Source organism: Pseudopodoces humilis, chromosome 11, assembly GCF_049639895.1.
Source record: "Pseudopodoces humilis isolate 2021_Gansu_Grassland_sample_001 chromosome 11, ASM4963989v1, whole genome shotgun sequence".
In the NCBI taxonomy this organism is placed as follows: domain Eukaryota; kingdom Metazoa; phylum Chordata; class Aves; order Passeriformes; family Paridae; genus Pseudopodoces; species Pseudopodoces humilis.
The window spans coordinates 15,833,419-15,857,647 of record NC_142210.1 but is presented as its reverse complement, the minus strand read 5'-3'; the positions used below and the strand labels follow the sequence as shown (position 1 = coordinate 15,857,647).

At 38.1% G+C, this 24,229-nt stretch overlaps 1 protein-coding gene across 7 annotated transcripts in view; it reads right to left on the bottom strand.

Annotated features, from left to right (window-relative positions):
- Window positions 1-24,229, bottom strand: part of ARMC9 (armadillo repeat containing 9) — a 78,224-nt gene that overhangs the window by 50,829 nt on the left and 3,166 nt on the right. For 6 of the 7 annotated variants that reach the window (XM_088061018.1, XM_088061017.1, XM_088061019.1 and 3 more), the window contains 10 exons: window positions 24,018-24,188; window positions 22,887-23,042; window positions 20,865-20,957; window positions 20,199-20,223; window positions 16,332-16,489; window positions 14,422-14,520; window positions 7,597-7,632; window positions 3,158-3,192; window positions 1,883-1,994; window positions 886-978 (listed from right to left, as the gene is read on the bottom strand). In XM_088061018.1, coding sequence (XP_087917144.1) covers window positions 886-978; window positions 1,883-1,994; window positions 3,158-3,192; window positions 7,597-7,632; window positions 14,422-14,520; window positions 16,332-16,489; window positions 20,199-20,223; window positions 20,865-20,957; window positions 22,887-23,042; window positions 24,018-24,188 — 978 coding nt within the window. The remainder of the gene's footprint in view (window positions 1-885; window positions 979-1,882; window positions 1,995-3,157; window positions 3,193-7,596; window positions 7,633-14,421; window positions 14,521-16,331; window positions 16,490-20,198; window positions 20,224-20,864; window positions 20,958-22,886; window positions 23,043-24,017; window positions 24,189-24,229) is intronic. The other variant, XM_088061020.1, reaches the window with a different exon arrangement.

The window sequence follows — 24,229 nt, the reverse complement described above, 5'->3', positions numbered from 1 at the left end:
AATGCTTTTCTTTGACAATGAAGAGCATGGGAAGCAGCTCAGTAACCAGCACCACCACACTGCAATTATTTCTAATCTGTTTTATTTCAGGCTTTACATATAACTTCCCTCTTCCAGAAATTTAGAGGGACTAAAAACTGATGGTGGATTTAATAATCCTTTACATTTCCTAGTGATACAAGTGACTGACTGTTCCAAAGACAATGAAGCCACAATAAACCAAGTAGGCTCAGTTCCTTGAGCCCCTGGGGAACTCAATTGTGCACAAGTCACTACAACCAATGAAAAAAGTCTTGCTTTTCTTAGCAACAGTACTGGGTTATCAGTGACTGAAACAACTTTTCAAAATCAACACACCAGCAATTCCCCTTTCTAATGAATGGCTCCAATCCACCTCAGGTTCATAGAAACAGGTTGACCAAGCTGTTGCAGGTGCACAGTGACACATTCCACAGCAGCATTGGGAATGAAATCCTAATTTAGTTCTTATCTTAGATCAGTGAAATGAATTGAGTGTTATTATTTAACAATACACAATCACTCAAAAAGAGACACAGGATCTGATAAGCAAGACCTAAAGGGCCTCAGGCTTAGGGCCTCAGGCTTCGGTTCAACTAGCAGAAGGGAAGCACAGAGAGGTGATAAACTTCCATTTGTCTACAAGAACTGTGTCTAAGCTAAGAGTTCTTGCAATGCAAAGCTTTGCCATCACATTTAAAGACCAGGATACAGTAGCTAAATGTATCACCTGATTTTGGCACTACTACCTTTTTTTTTTCCTCCCCTTCCACAGAGCAACAGAATTTTATGATCAGCAAATCATAGACACAAATGAGCAGTATCACACAGAAGTTGGACAAGTGACAACTCTCAGTTTCAGCTGACCTGACAGTTGCTGTGGCAATCTAGGAGGTCATTACTGATGTAGGCTTGCATGATAGTGTCTCTCTGTTCTCCAGGATATGATGTTGTCAAGCGCTAAAATAAATAACAAGATAAATAAACAGGTAAAAAAAGCCACAAAAAGTCAAAACTATGGATTGATGAGCCTGGAGATTTTAAAGGTGCTGATACTCTGTAGCTGAGAAACCTCTTTCACAGGGAACAGTAATTCAACCTCAGAGACCTAAGGGAAAGAGAGGAAATGAACTGACCTGAGCTCAGCTCTGTGATCCATTACAAAACTGTTACTTAGGAGCTGTCATCATTGTCCATACAGGAAGGATACGGAATTACTTCCCATGAAGTTAAAAAAGCCCCTCTAATTAAACATCTGAGAAAGAGCACTGGGCTAGAAGTACCTCTGGTCAGAACAAACAGATTGTATTTTATGTGAAAACTGACATTGAAACTTGATCAGAATTCCACTATTATCATCTTTCATCACTTTCACTTGGAACACATCAGCTTCCTTTTCAGCAGGAAAATGCAACTTCCTGTGGTCACCTGTAATTTTTCTGAAATGTCATTACATGACCGAAATAAACGAAAAGGTAGGTACCTTGATTATAAAGGAAAACTGGTGGTTAGAGTCAGATATATCTAGACTACAGCATTATTTATATAAATAGAAACAAAAACAATATATAGAAAAAGGAACTGCCTAAAGCAACAATTTATTTTAAAGCACATCAGAAATTATTTCTACTTAGTATCTCAGAAATCTGGGAATTCCTCATGTAAGGAATCAGTCTCTCCTCAGAGAGACACTGCTAGATTACAGATAGACACCTCCTCTCTTGGCTACCTTCATCATCTCAACAGCCTTTGCAAACTTCACCAACAGGGAAGTTGCCTGTGATGCTGAACTCATCACCAGAATGACCATCTTGTTGGCAAAATGGATCTTAGTTCTGGATGCTTCCAGAGGCCCTGTCCTTACCCAGCGCAGAGCCTGCAGCAAGAGGGCCTTGAGACGATCACTCCCTGTAATCAAATCTTTCTTCAGCTTCTCATAATCCAAAGAGGGCAACAATGGCACATCCTGTACCTTCCTAAATGCAAACGGAAAAGACATTCACCAAAATTCTCTCTCCTAGTTCAGTGCAGCTGATGTTACTGAGGTGAGAAGAGCCAAAACAGGAAGTCTGCTTCAAGAAAACAACTTCCACATTTTCACACTTTTATTACCATTATAGTGTTAGAACAACAGACTTGTTAAATTTGGGCTTATTTCTTAATTATGCATGCAGCTCATTTACCATCATAACTTGCAGACAGTAACTGGCAACCAGCCAGTTGATGATCTGAGATTTTTACTGGCACAAAACAGTACAGTAATAGCCTTTTTTCCTCTCCCCTACTGGACCACAAGGGCATGAGGACAACAGCTTGTGGCTCTTGACACAGTTAGAAACAGATGCAGTAAAAAGCTGCAGCTCCACCTCCACCTCCAAACCCTCATGCACACAGAAATGTCTTCTCCAAGGCAAAGGTGGTGTGGGCTGAATGGATTGCTACAGGCTGGAGTATGCTCCAGCTTACATGAAACTTAATACAGGACTACTTTCTATGCATCAATACTATCTTGCTATTTTGAAATTTAACACTGGAATATAAGTTTCCCTTAAGAAAACTGCTTACAGTCAATGTTTTAATCCTAATATTTAAATATAATCCACTAAAATATTTTAATATCTTCCCATCCTACCACTTTTCAAAACCTATTTTATATTCTATGTATAATTGCCCCAATATCTTGTAAACAACAGGATAAAAACAGTGTCTCAAAAATTTAATAAAACTTCACCATGAATATATGATCTCTATTCAATATTTTAAGCCAAAATTTATTAAGTCAGACACAAAAAAATTAAAGGCATCCAAAAATCCATTTTACTAATTTCCCCTTTTTCTGGATTTGTGAGAATCAAACCAATTATAACAACAGGACTGAAATATGTGGAAACACTAAAAATACAGCAACAACCTCACAGGTGTGGAATGGATTAACAACATTCTGCTGAAGTTCGAACATTACTGAAGCTGCTCAGCAGAAGAACACAAATCACACAATATTTGCATTAATGGCCCCTGAGGTCAGAGGAAGCACAGAGGAGCAGTGAGACCCATTTGCAGACAGCTGGGAGTGTACTTCGGTTTACAAACCCCTCCTCTTCTCTACAGACAGAAATGAAGCTCAGCAACAAATACTTACATGGAGGCTAAAGATGCTCTTAACAATGTGGAAGCCTGGATCACAAAAAGAAACAAAAAAGGAAATTACAGCATATAAATCCAAATTTCACATAATGTTACCAATGAGGTCCAAAGTGAATTCTTTCACTGAGGTTCTGCAGCTCTTTTCCTATAAAAACCTGTGCTGTAAACCAGAAACAGCTAAAGAAAGAGCACTTCAGCATTTATCTTTCTTTTCCCTTAAAGTGTTTCACAGGTAAAAATCTCATTTGTTGTGATCTGACCATATTATCCTCACCCACATATTCCACAAATTATCTATGCTTGAAGCATTTTAAAAAAATAATAATAAAAAATGAATAGAAAATACTATCAGAAGCCTGCTGAGGAAGATGAAGAACTTGCTAAGCACATTCATTGACTTCATATATTTTTGTACCTTTAAAATTGCAATAATATTTCATTGGCCTGCATTCCTGTATATAAATTTATTGTAATTCTTTGTTTCATGCATTCTGGTATAGATAAAACCAATATGAACTAGCGTGCAATTTCTTAGTGGTTCTGCTTAGTATATTATGATTAAATCTTGGATATTTCTTCTCTGATGCAGGGTGACACAGTACCTGTACAGGCACCACTGTGCAATAAGGAACATCAACACCATATAGAAGTTCCACATGAAAGCTGTCTGCCTCAGTAAATATTTTTTACTAGACTTAATTGTAGGTAAGCAAAGAAGCAGCAATTCTGGCATAAGAGTGCTTCATGTCATGCATTCTGATGTCAACTACATGCTGTATTTGCAGAATATTCAATGTCATCTCTTTGTGCTGATCTCTCCGCTAAAAATCTCTCATTACCACTTATGCCTGTAAAACTGGTCTTCTCTCCTAACTGAGCCTCTTTCAATAGGAACTATATAATCAATGTCTATTGTCAGATTCAAAACTGTGGGATTTAGGAGACAAAAAGCATGAAATACCATAGACAATATTGAATTACGCCAACTGACATATTCTTGAAAACATAACCTCATGGGTATCCTTGAAATACAAGGAACTGTTCTCTTAGATGTGAAATCAGCTTATATGAATGTTGGAAAGCATTTCATATTATGTCAATGAATGACTTGTACACAATAGACAATTAAAACTTCATACACTTCAGAAGTAACCTGTCTGAACCAGCAGTTCTCACATCATAGTTTATCTTATATAATACAAAAGTCTTTCTAAGTATGATATCTGCCCATAGACTGTTTTGCCCTTGTTCATTTTCCTTAGCATTTTTGAGAAGTATAAAGAGTTAATTTTGTTCAAACAAAACTGTTTTCCCAGTAAAAACATAAAACCTTGTAGCTGCATGTGTAATGAAATCGCAAATCACTTTCCTTGTCTCTGTCAGCACCTTTCTCCTTTCTCTGTTAGAGGAAATGGAACAAAGTGACTATAGCACTTGAATGCAAAAAAAATTATAGAGCCCTTGCAGATGGAAGGTCAAATAGAGAATGGAGGAAGTTTTGAGGGCCTAGTTTGCTCTTCACTGCACTGCACTATCCTGATTACGGTCAGCACCACTGATAGGCAGAAAGAATGCAACTATGTTACAGGCAGAGGTTTCCTTTCTTCCTTTCATCTGCATTATTGCAATTAGTCATAAGTAAGCTAATCTGTATCTGTGGCATGCTGAGTAAGGCACTGGCACAGGAGATACCCCTCTACTTCTGATTCAGCCACCAACTGCAAACAGAATCCAAACATGCCTCTGGGCCTCAATTTTTCTCATCTGAAAAGAAGATACAGGCATCAATCTCTTGAATAAGCTGGGTTTTGAAATCTGCCAATGAATGGCAAAGTGTAAGAGATAAAAAAAATAAGATAAAAAGATTATTTTGCTATTAAACCATTGAATGTTTATGGCACAATCACCATAAATAGAAATTATTCAGTAGCTCTTCTTCTACTCATTTCTTCTAGATTACAAAATTTATTTACTCAGCATTTTCTTCCAAGTCCTTCCCCCAGTCTTTCCTGGAACAAGTTAGCCATAATTTTAACCCTTTGAGTAACAGTATACCTTAGATTGCCAATGAAGGACAGGCAAACATGTTCCTATGTCCCAACACTCATAGACTTCATCTTGAAGAAAATACATTTCATGCAAAACCTATCTTGAGAGAGGATCATTTGTCAAAACTGAAAGACATGCAGACTCTCAGTGTCTTAAGGAAAGAAAAAGAAACACAAGGGAAAACCAGCCCAAGCATAGCTCTTTCTGGTAGGATCATAGTGTATGACTTATGTTTGTGTTGGTTCTTGCCAAAGCCAAACCAGGTGCCACATTAAGTCAAATAATTCTGTCACGATGCACATTAGCCACAGATGGCATCCCTTTATTTTTGAACAAAGACATGCATGAATATGAACAGCATGGAATAAACCAAAGAAGTTCAAAGGGAAAAAAATAAATCAGTACTTATAAAAGAAAGCAGATGCACTTCATGTGCAAGCCAAAACCACAACTGATTTTATCAAATACTGCAGCCCTATATTCAAGCCATATCCCCTTTGCTGTTTGATGTATATATTCATAATATGCTGAAGGCAAAGCTGAAAGCCAGATTTTGTCCTCAGTTCCCACTCTGAAAACGTGCTGTAAGAATTCAGTGAAAATTCAAAGCAGATTCAGAATTAATAATCAAAGATATGTGATGAATACGTGAAGAGTAAAACCAAAATTCGAGCAGATTTCTACAAATCATTAGAACTCATAAATCTATGTTGAGTTCATTTGTTACACGCTAATAACAAGAAGACTGCTCCACACAGCCTGTGAGGGATTAGACCCTGAGCTTGTGTAACCTGGCAGGTCTACTGGGGCTATGCAAAGTATTATTTCATATGAAGATCTACAAATGTTTTTAATTATTTTTTTCCTACTTATACTAGAGATATGCTGTTATGAAAACTTCCCACTTGCCATATAAAACAGGTTCTCTAAGACATCTGATGTGTATACTAAAAAGTCACACAGTAATACTGTGTGATAATGTAATGACAACATGAATGTCAGAAAGAAGTATAAAATATACATAAACAGTGAGGGGAACTGAAAGTTACCCATGTAGTCAAGAAATACCTCAGAATCAGACAGCTTTACAAAAATTTTATAAACAACTCTGCATAGTAAATGTGGTATTACATTCTACACTGTATAAAGTTAAATATAACTAATGCTTTATACTAATCTGTGTAAAGAAAAATCTTTTCTTTACCAAAAATAATTTGATTCATAATTGCTCATCTGTCATCAACCTTTCTCAATCTCAAAACAGAGATATGAAGGAATAAAATGCTTAACATCAAGCAAAAAGTGTCTATTATGAACATTCATGTCACCAATGGGAACAGGTTGATTGATACAGATGATCTTTCACCATAGGTGGATGTGGGTAGTGTTCTCTAAATCAAGATAAAAATAAGTATGTAAGGAATAGTCCGTTGCATTCAGTATTTCTATTACTATTTCTCAAAATAAAATATTGTTTTAAGTGGAAAGTTGAATGCTCACAAGGGTTTACTTTAATGTCAGGTGATATATATGTTTGAAATTTAGGCAGCTTTTCTTGAAAGGCAAAATTTTGTTTTACTTTAACGAAGTGATAAAAATATAAATATGTATTATTTTAAATTGACTGTCATTTTTCAGAATTGGTGTCAATCACTCTTATGAATTGATTACATACTGAGTTACTTAGAAGTAGACTCATTTCCTTTCTTCACAAAGAATGCACTGACTATGGGCAAAATTAGATACTTATGGTGTACTTGTAGTATTGCCAGAATACAAACTTCCATCTGGGGTACAGAAGTCACAGGCAGTACAGAGAATATAATTTTGTGTTTTCAGTGAAACAGGATCATTTTAACTGTGTGAAAGAATTTCATAATCTTTACTACCAAAACGAAGTCTGGCTTCAGGAATGAAAAATACAAACATGTAGAATACAATACTCCTCTGAAAATCACAACTCAACTTGCTCAATTACCTTGAGCAATATTTATTTGCTTTGTCAAAGGTGTTTTGGGGTCAGCTGGTCTTGGCACACTTCAGAGAGAATGTATGCACATACAGATGATCCCATGGAAGAAACAATTACTTTCTGCACGCTATAATAAGCTGTGTTTCATGTAAAAGCTGTGGACAAAGCTGCTCTTAAGTTGACATGCAGGGTTATGTGCACAATGAAGCCATAAGGTTACCCAGAACATCTATTCCATTCCCCATGCAGAATTTCCAAGCCCTGCACATTTTCTGGCTCTTCATAAACCACACAATTAATGTCATCACAAGCTAAAATGCAGGGAAGATTGCTGCACGTTGTGAAATAAAGAGAAATACAGACTGTGACAGACTGAGCAGGCAACGTGAAAGGAAATAAAGATAGACACTTACATATCCGTCATCACAAGGGCTCATAGAGTAATATCCCTTTATAGGCAAACAGACACACATTAAAATAAAGAAGATTAAAAAAATAAGTTAACAGAAATAAATCACAGAGAAATGCACAGTTCTAAAAAACAACCGATAGAAATTAGCTAAAAATTAACAAACTATTATCTTTGAAAAGTATAAACATGTTCTCCCAATCCTCATACTTGCAAGTCTCAGAACTGAAATTGCTGCATCTCTCTTGTGATATATCTGGATATATTTCTCCTCTCAACATCTGGCAAACACACCTAGTTTGCACATTTTTCTACGCCGTCAGTGTCTGAACAGCTACAACAAAGCTCTGGTGAATTTACAGGAGTGTATGACCTGTACTGCTCACTCCACTGAAGCAGCCAAGAGTGAGACCCTGAAGAGTCTCACCCACCAGAGTGGCCTGGATCAGAAGACCTCAGCTTCTGAGAAAGCACCTGCCACTATTCTCCACACAAGCTTTGACTGGAGTTTCTGACCAGCACACAACAAAGACTGAAAGAGACAATTTAAGGTGTTTGAGCAATGTTATCAATACTTCATCCCAAAAGGTTCCATCCTTATAAACTAAGGAAGTCTCTGGAGTGAAACCTAGGATGTAGTTACTAAAATAAAGAATGGTGCTAATTCATGGTTTGAGTAGTTTAGTACAAAATATCCCATGTTCTCCTTAATTGGACTAAAATACTAGAACAGCTTTGTATCTAAAAAGAACAGCCTTAATTAAAAAAAAAACTACACAGTTCAACACAATGAAATAAGACCAACATTAATTCTGCTTCCAATCTTTTTGTGCAAACCTGCCAGTACTTACTTTAGAGAACATATTTTTACAGATTAATAAGCACATGAACACCCTATTTAGCAGGCTGCTCTTTAAAAGACACATACAGCCTTACACAGAAGACATAAGAAACTTGCCACTCTTCACTGTGAGCAGAAAATAAAGTTATCTTTATTCTTTAGCCAATTAAAAAAATCTGACATTCTTCTTTTTATTATCATGACACTTAGAATTCCCTGATGTGAATGATTACTTTAACTTTCATGGTGTTATATACACAAACAGACAGTTCCTGGCAAAGACAATTTAAAATTAAATTTAAGACAAAGGATGATATTGATCGAGACCAATAAGTGAGCAAAAGAAACCAGAAGATAAACTGCATCGTGATGAGAGACCTTTTGACAAATGCATGATCTGAGCCAGTAAAAATGGATGTAGGCATCAAGACAAAAGATGACATTAAAGGTTTAGCGTTAAAGGAAATCACAAAAGGTTGGAGACTACTTTCAAAGTCCGCTCCAAAATGGGCTATTCTAGGATTTGAGGACAGTGACGGGAAAAGTTTGTGGAAATCCCTACTGAAGGCAACACCTTACCCTTAAAGAGTTAATGTAAACAAAAAACCATGCAGCAACTTGTCAAAAGGGCATCATATACTGTATCAGAAGGAAAAAATTAACTTCTCCTTAACTTCATGCTTACATGAAGAGGTAGTCTTGTTTCTTCTTTTCCATATGTAAATGGAAATATATAAAAATAATCCCACAGACAGAGACATAGAAAACTGATTATGTCATATGAAGAAAAGCTCACTTAGGGTAGATGCTGTTTGCTGCAATGTGTACTTTATTTTTAAATGAAAGAGCAAACATCTGCATAATAATTCACTGTGAATCCACTCTGAATGACATTGGTTTATTTTACAGAGGAGCTGGTAATTTTGTCCAGTGACAACTTAAAAAAAACCACCCCACTACTTTTCCACAGCTTCAAGAGTGGTGTCAAAAGAGACTCAAAACTTGCAAGGGACATTAATTCACCTAATTGTAGGTACAGGTAAATATAATCAGACTGAATAGCAGCAAAAACATAATGGGCATTTATTCTATTCCACGACACAGGTGCAATACATGCAAACAACTTTACACCTTTCAGGTCACAGAAAGATTCTCCAGTGGTTAACACCCATCTCTACTATTGACAGAAAGTGTACATCTGAAGGAGTTCCTGTTTTGTCTCTAATCCAAAATTTAGAGAACCTTATTATCTTATCCGTAATCCAAAATATTCCAGGAAGGTGTACACCTTACTTCAATCCAAAAACCTATCTGTGGGTTTCAGATTTGAGCCTGTGCTACTTTTGATGGTGTGTGAATGTACAGTGTTTGTGACAAAAAGCCAGAATCCTCTTGGCTTCATGGTGTGTATTGAACAGAAAATTGCAGGCATCAAAAACTACAACCCCTGCTTCTTATCCACCAGACAAATCAAGACTAGAAAAGGAAAATGGTGAAAAAAAAATAAAGTAAAACTTGATTTTTTTTAAAGTGTGTTAAAAATACAAGGGACTGTGATAGTCCTGCAATAGATTGCTATACTTAAAACTATACTATTACTCACATCAGTTCTCTATCCAAAGGAACACTAGAAAGTCAGGAATCGATTAAATCTTCAAATAAATGTTTCCTCAGCTTGTCAAACCTGTTGTTCTGACCTTCTATTCTTGAATCCACACCTTCTGATCTGACAATTCTCTTAGGTTTCTTATCTCCCAATACAGGACCACACATGTCAAATGACATGATGGAAGGTGGCGATAACATTCAACTGCAGCTAAGAGAAAAACCTTATGGTGAAACAGGGCTTTAGAGAGGCCTTGGAAATGCCTCCCAACTGTAACACAGTACTGTGGCCTCTCTCCCACTGCACACAGCAGATGCATCCTGTTAATAGACTGTAGATCAGGCTCACAAGCTGACCCAGGAGGTCACAGAACTGGCAAGAGACATGGAGCTGCTCTGCAAAAGAATGAGATCCAACCCAGCTCACCAGAGAACACAGAGCTGACACTAGAAGCCCTTGTTAAGTAAGTTTTGGGGTACAATTACAACAGAAAACTTTTTTGGCTGTCATTGTCTCAGGTCTTAAAGACAGATCAATAAGACTTGCCTGTAGGATTTGTTTTCCTGATACAAATTTCCTCCTGTTTTAAAGGACAGGCCTTCAGCCATGGTGGGGAGCAAGCCAGGAAGCTGATGTTTGCATATTAACAACTGATACAGGTCGCCTTTATCATAATTTCAAAACCTAAGACCTCACAGCTTTCTACTACACAATATAACTTTCCCCAACATTAAAAGTTGAGCACCATGTACTGGGAACAAAATCAACTTTGCATACATATAATGCTACTAAGGATGTAATCCAAGGTATACTCCTTAATTTCCTTGGACAATACTTCTTTTGGGTTACAATATTCATATAATTCTCCTTCCCAGTGTAAGTAAAAACTACCAGTGTACAGGATTTAACAAAATATACTCTAAAGCTCAAATACAGATCTCTGAGAATGATGCAGTTTTAACATTTTCTGCTCTCAGAACCTGACCCAAAACCTGGATTGTCCCGAGTTGCATCAGAACAACTGGCTGTGAACTCAAGCTCTTCCTCTTCTCAAACTATGTAATGCATGTCCACTCATACCCTAAATAACAGTGGTGGAAATGTAAGGCTGCATGACAGTACAACAAAAAAAGTGATTTCCTTGCTAATGATTTCTTTTCCTGCTCATTTATTTAGAGATATTGATCCAGAAGAGCAAATTTATTTCAGGGGCTTGTCCTGACATTGGTGATATCAGTGAGACAAGATCATCCTGAACAGTCAAGGTGAAGTGGGGGGGGAAAAAAAAACCAAAACAACCAACAAACCACCATATTTAATGCCTGATAAAGCTCTTTAGACAATGACTGTTTTTTTAAGCCTCACTTATCCTGCCTACAGAATGAGGTAGGATGATGGTACAGTAAGGATGAACAAAGTAGCTGCCCCTCTGCAGTTATGCATCTGGTGGCCCCTTACGACAGAAGGTGGTTTGTGAAATGGAGTAGCTGGAAAGACCACACTCTAGTGCCTCAAGTAGTTATGGGCAAAAAGTGAAGGAACCTTCCAACACAAATCCAGCACAGATGCTGTGAACTCATGCTACTACTTAGTCTGGGTCATGGTGCCTCCAGCTTTATTCCAAAACTTATGCAAAAACCTGAAACCACTTAAGGGTAGAACAATAACATCTGAGTGTATAATAATTAACTACTTGAATCCTTGAAAAAAAAGTAATGGCATGACTGAGTGGCCTAATAGTAAAACAGAATTTTAGTTCATCTCATCTGGTTTTGTGCATCAACAAAGCCAGAGAATGGTTAGAAATATTCTGGGATGAGAAAGGAGTATGATTTTCTTTTTCATAAGTCAATACTTATTTTTTCTTCTAACATTTATTTGTGTTCCTGCATGTTTGCTATTCATGTATAAAACCAGAACTCTTTACATGGGATATAAACAAGAAAATATCATCCATCAAGAGGGGACAAAAGGATAAGATAAGGAAACCTGATTATGATGCAGTTAATGTCTATATGCAAGGCTGTGGTTAGCCCTCCAAAATTTGGCTAATGCCTCAGAGAGCCTGTGTGGATCTGCTTATAGAACTTATGAGAGTTCAACCACAGTAACTGCTAGAACCTCAATGTCAAGGCATGACCTAAACCAGTCTAGAAACCCTTGATCTAAACAGTCTCAGGGCTATGACTGGACTGATCCTTCACTAGAGAGCTTGGCTGTCACAGCAACTACCTCAAACAGTGTGAATAAATGAGCCACAAAGTCACACAGAAATAGTTCTGCTAGCAAAGCCTATTATAAAAATAGATACAACTGTGCCAGGAGAACACAGCTTTACTCAGGTTAACCTAATTAAGGGAGACAAAAATTTATTTCCAGCAGGAAAAAAAAATCTACCACCAACATATCCTCTTTCTCTAACCTATCTGCATAGCTGAAGACTGTGTCAAAGTGGCCACAGTGCCATAAGTATAGTGGCAATGGCACTTTTGGAGCAGAAATGCTTTTAGAGACACTTTTAGGGAAGCAGATATCAGAACCTTGCATAAGGATGACACTCTTCCATCTGCCCCTTTCTTAAAAGGGTTCAAGAGACTGGAGGATCAACATATGATAAGAAGAATAGAAAAAACGAGCAAAACCCTGGGCAAATGGAGCACCTTGAAAGCACTGGAGAAAAAGAGAAGTCTTGATGCAAGCAGAGAGCAGGAGCAGAAAGAAGAGGGCACACGGCTGTACAGAATGTATGATCTCAGTACAGGGAAGGAGAAACACACAACCTCAACATAAGATGGCAAAAATACAGAAGACTACTGGGGTACCTAAAGAATTATCTCAAAAAGCCACTGGCAAGGAAAGAGGAAAGACCTCTGAAAGTTGCTGGTTAGAAGAAAGACAGGGTAGGAGGAGGAACATTACGGGATGGGAGATGACATAAGCTATGGATATGATGTAAATCTGAGGAGAGGGGAGCAGCAGACAGCACCTAATATTGAGGTAGCAGACAAACAGATCCTGCTTCCTTCCTGATCCCCTGCAACAGCAGTTTTTGCAGGCTGCATTAGAGTGAACCTCCTAAACTCATGGCAGGTCAGAGAAAAGAGTTCTGACCATTAACAGGAAAGTGAGGGAATTTAAAACAGCTTGAAGAGCAATGAGGAATAATACATATCTCTGAAAACACTAGCACACAGAAAAGAAAAGGAAGCATTTGTATTATCTCCTTATCCTTCTGTAGCAATTTTTCAAGAGGAACAAAATGTACCCATAGCATAATTGTTATTAAAAACCTCGGCTAGAATAAGGAGGAGGAATTTTCTTTTCTTCTGCTTTTCCTTTGACACTTTACTAAGTTCTCCTGCTACTAAGTTAAGTGCACACGAATGCCTGCCATGGCAAAAGCAATAAGCACAGTTCATGATTTTGGCTTGTCTTTGTAAAACAGTGGTACATAATATTTTCTTAGTAAAATGTTTTGATGTAGTTTTATGATTAATGCTTATTCGAAAGACTTGAACAAACGAGGTATTAAAAGAAGTTGTACCACTGAACAGCTCTTACACAATTGTTAGGTCATTTAAAATCTCACAGGAAAAATTTCATAGACACTAGAAACTATCCTAAGCTGACTTTGCTGCTGAAAAGTAACCCCAGAACTCCTTCCCCACTTAGGCAGAAGAGACTGAGCAGAAAATAAATGAGCAAGGTGTACTGCAGTCATCTGAAAAGAAACCAGAGAACGGTCAAGCTGGCAGAAACCAGCCCTAGGGATCCTGAGCTGTTTGTCAATAAGATCAAAGTTTCTCAGGGCATTAGAAGACCATCACATAAATCACTAAGGTAGCTTAGGTGTATCAGCTAACTCCTCATCTAAAACTGGCTCTTCCTCCTCTTTTCCACATTTGATCTCATAATCCTGAGTGATGCTTCTCCTTCAGCTGGCTAAGTCAATTCTCTGTAGAGTTATAGCACTGACAACAGAAAGGAACAGAGAGCATGAGTCTAGAGCTGAGCAACACCACTCCCCTTTTTTAGCTAAACTAAACTGACTAAGATGTGCCATCAAACCACACTCAGAAAATTAGTTTTAGGATTTGGTTTGGGGTTTTTTAAAGCATTTTGTTAGCATTTTAACAGATACAAATCTTCCTGTCCTCACAGTAACAGAATTAACCATACTTACACAGCTATAACTGTACAACCAGATCATTGACCAGCATCTGAGATCAACAGAACAATGTATTGCCATATTCTTATACAAGCTTCAGCACATTATGTTTTGTCTTTCCCATTATAGAACATTTATTGTTCTATACATAGCTTAAGTAATATTGGCTTTTAAGATAGTTGCTGTAAAAATCCCAAACATTTATACTACTTACAGTTCCAGGCCTTGTGAAGTCAATGTTGTGTGCTACAGCTTGTCTCAAATGATTGCTAAATAAGCAAGCATAAACACCTTGAAGATACTCTGGTGTAATCTAAAAATTAGGAAACAAAGTGAGAACAGGATTACATAAAACTTACACTTTCTACCAGACAAATGTTTCTATATTAAAAGGCTGTTTGTTTGGTTTTGTTAAAGAGTAAGAAATCATACATCTGAGGCTCACTGACACAAGCACAAGGTATATACTGCAACCACCATCCTGTTCAGAAATTTTAAAAACTGTAAATTTTCTTTATCTGAGAATTGTTATACTATTCACAAAACTAGTGTTAAACACTGAGAGTCTAGAAGAAAACCAGATTTTGTCATACCCCTATTTACATACAGATTTTTGTGAATCAAAAAGTTAAAAATCAAATCAAATCTAAAAATTAAATAGTTTTGAGCTTGAAACAGTGCTGACATGTTGTTTACCTGAGGAGCAGAACTTACACAACTGTCTTGCACAGCAGAGAGAATAAATATGAATTATGCAGTACAGCACTTTGTTTTACAATGCAAAACATCTCAGTGGGTTTAGTTCTTTTGTTTTGGGAAATCTACACCACAACAGAACAGCTGAATTTCAGGAGAATTAGTACCTTCCCCAGAAGAGAGATGAGAGGACTGAGATTATAAAAATGCAACTGGGGACACTTCTGATATTCCCAGACCTTCAGCAGAAGAATGAACCCCTTCAAATTCAGAACGCTGTAACTTCAATATCACTTTGTTCAGTACCCAGCTCCACTTTGGATTCAGGAATGACAGAATCCAGACTCCATAACAGAAGAGCACCCTCAGCTGGACACACTCGGGAAGCATCAAACGAGTGCCCTGCACAAGGCTCACAAAGGAACCTGAACAATATCCACAACAGAAGAGAAGCAGCGCCCCGTTCCCAACCACAGAGGGTAACTGGATATCGCCTGGAGAGCACGGAGGGGTGAAATGGGAGGGAGGAAATGAATGACTGATTTTATTGTTGAGCAGATACCTTCCCTAACGTGAAGTAAAGCATAATCCACCCTTACATGCAAATTCTTCCCTACAGTAATAGCGAGCAGTGATCGCAGATGCAGAGTAATAAACCATAAGGTGTTCATGATGATGACAGGAGGAAGGTACATATTGACTTTTCAGCAGGCAACACAGGAAATGCCAGGTCATTCTCCCTGCTAACAATTCAGTTTCTTTAAAAGCACCTAGAGGCCACGAACATCTGCCATAAGAACAGCCTTCAGGTTACACAGAATTTATGCTTCTAGAGGACACAGCACAATACATGAAAAAGACAATCAACTTCATATAAAAAATACTACTAATAAAGTTGCACCTTCTCCAGTCACAAACATGTGGCCCATTTCATATGATGAATAACTCAACTCACTCCTATCTCCCAGTTCCCTTTATCAAATTAACAAGTCCAGTTTAGCAGAACAGACAGCAAAGCTTTTCCTCATCAAAATTTTGGATAAGAGTGTTTCCACTACCGTGGAATTCAAAACACACCTGACTGAAGTTTTAAATACACAACAATTGTTGATAGGCTGGACTGCAGTCAGTAATCACTGAAATGCCCTCTAATCACTGCTAATGTCAAGATCAAGGGATCTGAGATGTCTTGTGAGATGGTGATAATTTTTTCAAGGTTTCTGAGCCAGCCCAATTAAACTCATTTTTTGCCCTTCTTTTATCCTCCTTCACCAGGGCAATGGGAGAACTGCTCATCCAAAGTGCTGGTTCATTAATAAAGAGCCACAACTCAAACAGAAATGCTCATAACTATGAAGCTTAATTCACCCTTTGGTCTCCATTTTCTGGGGGGTGTGGAAGCAAGTGCACATCTGGGTCATCTCTTACCATTTTGCCAGTGATTGTGGCCTCCAAAGAATCCACCAGCTCTGCAGTGACTCCAAGGAGATTATGGTGGCTCATCTGCAATTCATAAAATTGTTTCAGGTTGGTCATATACCTGTGCTCACACTTCACTAACTGTTGATGAAGATGCTGCATCATTTCTGTGAAGAGAAGAAAAAAAAAAAAGAAATAGCATCACCTATTCAAACAAAAGGACAAAAGAACCCACAAGCATTTTTACTATTCTGAAAGGACACCATCAATTTCTGAGGTGAGGAATTTGCCTACAAGGATAATTTTACTCCTCTAGTTATTATTTATATATTATTTATGATAATTTGATTTATTTATGATAAATTTGATTTTTTATTTCACTGCCATTACTGTTAAACTGCCACCACAGCTTTAATATGATACAGCTTCAAAATGAGAACATTTTTCTAAACTAATAAAGATTCTGAGAGCAGCCACTGCAGAAAACTAGCTATTCCAGCACTTTATTCTGTTGCCTAGATAACCAAATGGGAATATAATTTTATTTAACTGTGACACTACACATTCAATTCAAAAATTTCCAATGGATGTATCCTAGAGGATGACTTTCACTCAGAGGAAAGTTGGAAACACCGAATCAGAAAGCCTAAACCTTCTCAGAGTTCACTTACTTTTCATAGCCCAGTGGGTAAAATTTCCAAAGTCTTCCAACTGCAGTCAGTAGGAAAAATCTACATAACCAAAACTCAGTGCAGCTCATGAACACTAGTCTTGGAAATTCAGAAACAAGGGTCCAATTTTACCCCTTGGTTGTTAAATCTAGGGATTATCAATAATAAACTGAGAAAAAGGTGTCCGAGAGGAATCACAAAGCCTTGGCATATCTTGTATTTTTATATCACTATCTTCTCACACATAAGTAATTTACTGAAAAGGGGAAATTCTTTCATGACAGCTTCTCTTGCCAAAAGAACAGGAAGCTCTCATCACTGCCAAGCAGCTGTTCCAAGTTCAGACAGCTGTTGGAAGAGCTGGTCCTGTGCTGCCCCATTCCCTCCTTGCGTTCCTGCCATATCCCTGCAACAGCATTCACTTAGACAAATCAGGGAGCTACCAGCCCAGGTAAAAATGAGCACTGAATTCCTTGTTTAAAACGTTAAATCATTACCATACCAGTCCAGATTTGGTAAAAGGAAATGGTACCTTTCTGAGGCATTTCAGGTGACAGTTATGTCACCTTGCAGTAGTGATGAAACTGCACCATTACAGGAATCAGAGTAACACTGTGGCTTCTCTCTTCCCCAGACACAACTCCCAGCACTGACAAATGCTCTGCATGTATGATAAGCTTATCAAGGAGGAAAAAAAAGCTCTGGACCAAACGCCTACCAGAAACACTCTTCATATGTGGATGAAAAGAGGGAAAAATACAGCACAGAGGAGTAATCTCCTGGTGTATGAAGATACAAGATACAGTAAAGCTTGTGACTCTGCCAAACGAAGATGCTGGCACTAGGCATCATCTGAACTACTGCACGTTTCTACCAGAATTCTTGCCTGCTCTCTCATATGTGTAATTGTCAGGTTTTCTAACTCCAGTTCCTACAAGCAGCCAAAGAGTTATACATATGCACTTAAGTCCATGATAACCTTTTCTCTCTGAGAGATGGCTGTTTTCCTTTACAACTTACCTACACCTGAAACACACTTCCTGAACTTGTGCTTGCTATATTTCTCTCTAATCTCAGCCACCTTTGCATACTTGTCCAGAAGCACTGACTCCAGCTAGTTGAGTTCCTGCACACAGTGAAGCAGAGCACTGAGCAGAGGAGCTGCAGGTCTCAGGAGCTGCCACTGGATACTGGATCTTGCTCTTAGGAGAAGCCGGAGTCTCCTTCTTGCTTAAAAGTTACTATCTGTATTCTAAACTGACATTTTCCCACACAAATAGTCATTTAGACTTTAGCAAATCTCCACAGATAGGTAGGTCACGTTCCACCTTCTATAGTGCAGGAGCTTGACACATTTCCTCCACTCTCCCCCTCCCCAAAATGGTGGAAGAGTGGCTGTGAACTCATCCACAGATTTGTAAGGAGGCAGTGAAGGGAACAGCAGCCGAACACACTTCCAAATACTTCATTCCCTCAGCTCCTGTTAGCAGAGAGGACACAAAGAAGGTCTGAAGCTCCCTGTGCACAATGCCAACTATTCTGCAATCTCTGCTTTTCCAGCCAAACTGAAAACATATGGGAGAACTGTAAGTTAAGCACAACTGCCACACAAATAGCTTTGAACGTCATACAGGAATTGAAATTTTTTTAGCAAATGGGTAAAAAGCCACTGTTGCAGGTAAATCAGGCAAGGTAAACACACTGAACACTCCAGAACACCCGCAAAAGCATTTACACCACCCCACCCAAACTTGAAGTACTTCAGCATGTCACACTGATGACTGGCAACTATTTACAAAAGGCTGCTTTCAGGACTCTGCCATACTGCTCTTCATTCATGTGCTGCCTATAAATTTACTTTGCATTTCCCCTTCACTGATAAAGTAAATATTCTCCAGCAGCGAGTAAGCACTGTGGATCCCATGTGATGTGAGCAGGATACTACAAAAATAACCTCTTGGATCCAAAACCTTCATATGAGACAGTCCTCAAGTAACCTTTATGAAAAATCCAAACTGACTCAACCTCCAAGGCACATAACAGATCTGCAAATTAAAGCTGACCTACATGAATTGAGTTCCATGACAGTCCCTGTACAAAGCACAGGACCTGCCCAAATTAGAAATAATTAGGCCCCAAGTAAGTCAGGTCCAATTGCATAATTGTTTTTTTTTTTTGAGTAAGAGCACGGGATTATTGCCTTCAGGAAAGTCCTCCACAAGGAAAAAGTGTAACTTAGTGTAACTAAGGAAAATAAAAATCCAAAAGACCTTTCTATTATTCAGTGAAAGTCTAATGCAACAACACAAAGCACAAAATAACAAAGAAAATACCTGGAACTCCCACTGGGAGAAAACCTAACTTTCTGCTTAATTCAATCTACAAAAAGTAAATCCTCAGGGTAAATCTACAGATTAAAATAACTCGAGAGAAAAAGTAATTTTAAGAATCCAACTGGTCTCATGCAGCTCCCTAACCAGAAAGTGTATGCAGAAAGTCAAGTGAAAAAATGAATGCAAGGTAGTTGGAAACCTAAGTTCTATTTATTGAAGTGATTTTTAAAAGGCACATATTTCAAGTTTTATCAAAATCTAACAGGATTCTGTACTGAAATTATTATTTCTAAAGGGCCACAAATCACACATACACATTAAAGTGTGTATAAGCATCTTACCTCAAAATTTAACACATCAGCCAGTCACACTTAAATTAACACATTCTTATTCAGGAGATACTAATATGCACTATTTCAGGAGGCTATGTAAACAAAATGAGTAAATAGGAACAAAAATCAACTTTGTCTAAGCTCATCAGACAATCACCAGAACAACTGAATGAGACATAAACCTGTAAGCAAGGCAAAGGAATCTGAGGTAACTTAACTTTCATCAGAACTAGAAAAGGAGAGCTGGTATGCACTTTGCATGGAGTTCTCCACTTGTTTTTACCACGTTTCAGGACAGAAGAGATGCTTAATACAAATCCCACTACTAGGCCCTTTCCCATTCCCAGTCCATACTTATTGATACTTATCGACTGGTTGAACCTCACTGAGCTTGAAAAGCCATCAATAGCTACCACCAAAGCTGGGGTCTGGATTTCTGCCATGCATCACTGGTTTCCCTACTCCTGCAGGTAAACCTCCCACTGCTTTCACAGCCCCTGACAATTTTACAGAATGTCCTTACCACAGCCCAGTATTTACCTTTGTTGCACTGTCCACTCTCCTTCTGTTGCATGAGTTAGAGCAGTTCAGGAAAATGCCCCTCTTTTCAGTGTTTGTTCCAGAGACTCAGAATGAGAAACTCAACCAAGCCAGATATTTCTACTGCCCCAGCCAACAGCTAGTGCCTGATACTCCACAGAATACATAGATCAACAATAAATACATAAAAATAAATATACAAAAAATGTCAACTTGTAAGTGCACAACTCAAAATGTTGTCTAGGAACTTGAGACCTTTTGCTGAGCTGTGAGTAACCAAATAATTTCTAGAACCCCTAAAACCCTGGAAAACTTTCAGCTAGTCCCTGAAATGGCTAATTTAAAAGACTAATAACTTGAGAAATACTAAGAAAGAAGTCAGGTCAGGTTGGTGACTTTGGGTATCCTGCATTTATACATGGAAACAAAGAATGATCACATGATAAACATGTAGGTTCATATGGATCTGTACATGGTCTTTATATGACTTTTTCAAAAGTTTATTTTTCAATGTGGAATATTAGCAATGTTTCCTATCATAAAAACACTGAGCTGTAACGTTACTGCAATTCTGCAATAAATCTTAGCAGCACACTCTTGCAATAAATTATACTGCCTCTTTACAGTATTTCTCATTATCTGTGAAGTGTTTTCTTAGAAGGATACAAATATAGTGAGAAGCCGAGGAGTCTGTCTGGCTTTAAGACTCAGAGACAGGAACTTCTCCAACCTTGTCCTTAAATCTGATGTCCAAGAATCCTTGAAAAGAAAAATAAATAATGACAGTTATTCACCAAATATGTACACTCTGCAGAAAGTACTGCTTGGATCACAGCAACTTCCCACTAGTAAACAAGGCAGCCAGCATTGGCTTGAAAAGATTTTCCCTCTACTGTTACTGAAGTGAGTGTTTGCTCCCTCTCCATAAAAGCATACAGAAATCAGAGGGGACTTCAGTATTATCCCTAAACAAGAATTCTAGAAACACAATGTAGCTTTATTTAAAGTACAAACTATCACACAGTGTCAGTGCCTTGTACGCACATGCAGCAACTGCCCCGAACGTAAAAGCACCTTAAAAGACAAGCAACTTGAGAAAAAGATAAAAAATTATTTTCACATGTATTAAATAGAGTACAAAATTCATAATTTTGCACTGCTCAGTTTTCATCCTTTGCTCCTAACAAGATCCGGGAATTTTAATTTTTGTCAATAACTTCAGCAACCCTGATGACATGACACTGGTGGGTACAATGTTTCTAAAATAAGGATTTGGAGAAAAACAGCTCATGCAGGAAAAACAGACCAGCAGAACAGACCAACAACATTAACTGAAATAGTGTCCTCTGCCTGACGTAGTGTCTCATATGTACAAGAAAACAGCAGTTAAAGAAGAAAGTCACACCTAGGAATCCACCAAATACTCATGTCTTCTATTTCAAGCCTTCAGTGAAGCTGGTTTCTGCTTGAGGAAAAGTCAGCCACCAAAAAAAATAAAGAAAAGAAAAAAACCAAGAAAACCAGCTCTGTCTTCCAACAAGTAGCAGGAGCTCCCTAAATTTAGTGCTGTATACATGTATGTCACAAGTTGTTCTCACAGCTCAGATTAGCCCTTATTTCACCAGCTGGTGAATGTACAGAATTTACTTGCTGCATTTACCAGCTCAGTACCCAGACAGTGGTGTACCACAGCATGCTGTATATTACCAAAGAAACCTTGTCTCCTACAGAGAGGAGTGCATATGATTTTTAAAGATGTATTACACAAACTGACAGGAATTCCAGCTATATAAAGCATCAGCCTGAGAAAAATATATGTCATAAGAACTCTGCTTAGTAAACTAGTGACTCACTGCTGCTCTTTCTCAAACATAAAACAGTCTGTGTTTCAACATTAAAATGGAATGAGCTGAACAATTCCCACAAGAAAATATGAGTGAGTGTGGACTAAGAGCTTGGACATTGGGTTACTCAGAATAAACCTGAGGATCTCATCTAGATAAGGCATTAAAAAGAAATGCTGCCAAGTATAATTTAAAAAGAGTAGTCATATTCCATCTCTGAGGTCAACCAGTCTATGTAATTATTTATAGCAGTCCTGAAGGAAAATGGCAGGATATGCCTTTTTTTGGTGTTAAACTGGAGTTCCTCATCAGCTGTATATCCAAAGTCAGCCCTAGCGGAAGTATCACTTAAGCTTTGATTTGTCATCAAAAGCAGTGTGGCAGCAATGCAGGCTGAAGACACCTCCTTGCACCAGAGTGGCTGCCCACAGCTGTTCAGCCAGGCCAGCACAACTGTCCACATAGTCAGGGAAGCATTCAGAGCAAATAACTCTAAAAAATACTATACATGCTTTACAAACAAATTTGTGTAGGTATGTGTACCTGGGAGATGTTTACACACACATTCACAGGCAAGAAATCAATTCCTTGATCCAGTCCAAGTGCAGCCAAGCAACCAGACATTTCCAGCACAACAGAGAAGCTGAGGTGCAGTTTTGCACTCAGGAGCAAGCCACCAGCAGTTGAAATGGTGGCTGTACCTCCTCCAAAAATATTGCCAGCAATACTTTGGAACATTAAACCACAGCTTTGGAAGTCATCTTCTAAACATCCACCCCCATGGTGAGCAGAGAGTGCTCAGTGTAAGTCATCATAAAATCATCTCTGCAACACAGATACTTACCTGGAAAAGTTCTTTAAATGAAGGATGTACCATGGGGTTCGGAACAAAAGGCAAAGCATAGAAGGGAAGAAACTCTGCAGTCTGGCTCAGTGCAGCTCCTTTTGTTTCCAGGTATGACTTAAAATAAGAAATCCTTTCCTCAAGTTCAGATTTGTCCTAGGAAATACAGCAGCAGATTTAATTTAGAAAACTACCATTCTGAATGCACTGTAAAGCTAGCAAATAAAAGACGAGACCCAAGTATATGAGTATCAAGTTTGAAATTACAGAATATTTGTTATCTAAAAACCAGTATTTATTTAACTGGAGAACATATTGTAAGTTTTCACCAGTCATAAAGGAAAATGTGAACCAATGCTGTTATTTCTGTCATCCAAGTCCAAAGAAAGAAGAGACAGACAATTGCTTTTTGTATATAAATTATTTCTGCTCTCTTTAGGCTAGATTTTTAAAGAAAAATGCCATTGCTGCACTCGGGTCAGAGAGGAAACCCTACTTTAGACATGTTTTATTTCAGTGGTAAGTTCAGAAAAAAAAATTCACTTGCAGAGCAGTGGTAAGTGGAGCTGGCACACAGAACAGAACAAAAGCTACTTGGAGGCTGGAAAACAGACTGCAGGCATCCAGATACTCCTGAGCAGCTGACAGGTGAAAGTCAGGAGCTATTAAGCCCTGGCTGATCTGGCTGAGTCCAAGTGACTTAACTGTCTCTTCATCATAAAAGTCCCATGTAACAGATTTTACTGTATAACATCTTGGGATTATATATTGAGCTAGCTTTCCCATTTCATCAGAAATTATGATATTTCAACTCACAGCTTCAGTCCAAACTCAGAGCAAAGTAAGTGTTGTAAGAATCTGCTATGATCTACAATTACAAGTGTGAAAGTATTGCCATTTTGGTATTTTCTGAGTTGAAATACTTCAGGAACTTTGGGATAAGGACAGCTCCAACTTCCATCTCTGTACTCCACAATACAAAGGATCTGGTTGAACTAACTGTGGCCAAAATTGGATACATGTTCTTGGAATGATTCATAGAAAACATCCCATCCTCATCCACACTTAAGATAAATAAATGAAGTAAAATGACAACAGCAATCTGAGGTTTGAATTGTGAAGTAAACTTACTGGCTTTCCCATTGTTTGTTTCAAGAGGAAGGTGGCAAAGTAGATATGGAGATAGAACTCCAGGTTCTGAGCAACTGGATCACTGTCATGGACTGAAGACAAAATATGCTCCTCCCAGAGCTGGAAGAAAACTTTCTGATCACCATCCTCAAATGCTGAAAGCATCTCTTCCTGTGAAACAGAAAAGCACCAAGTGAAAATCCAAACACAAA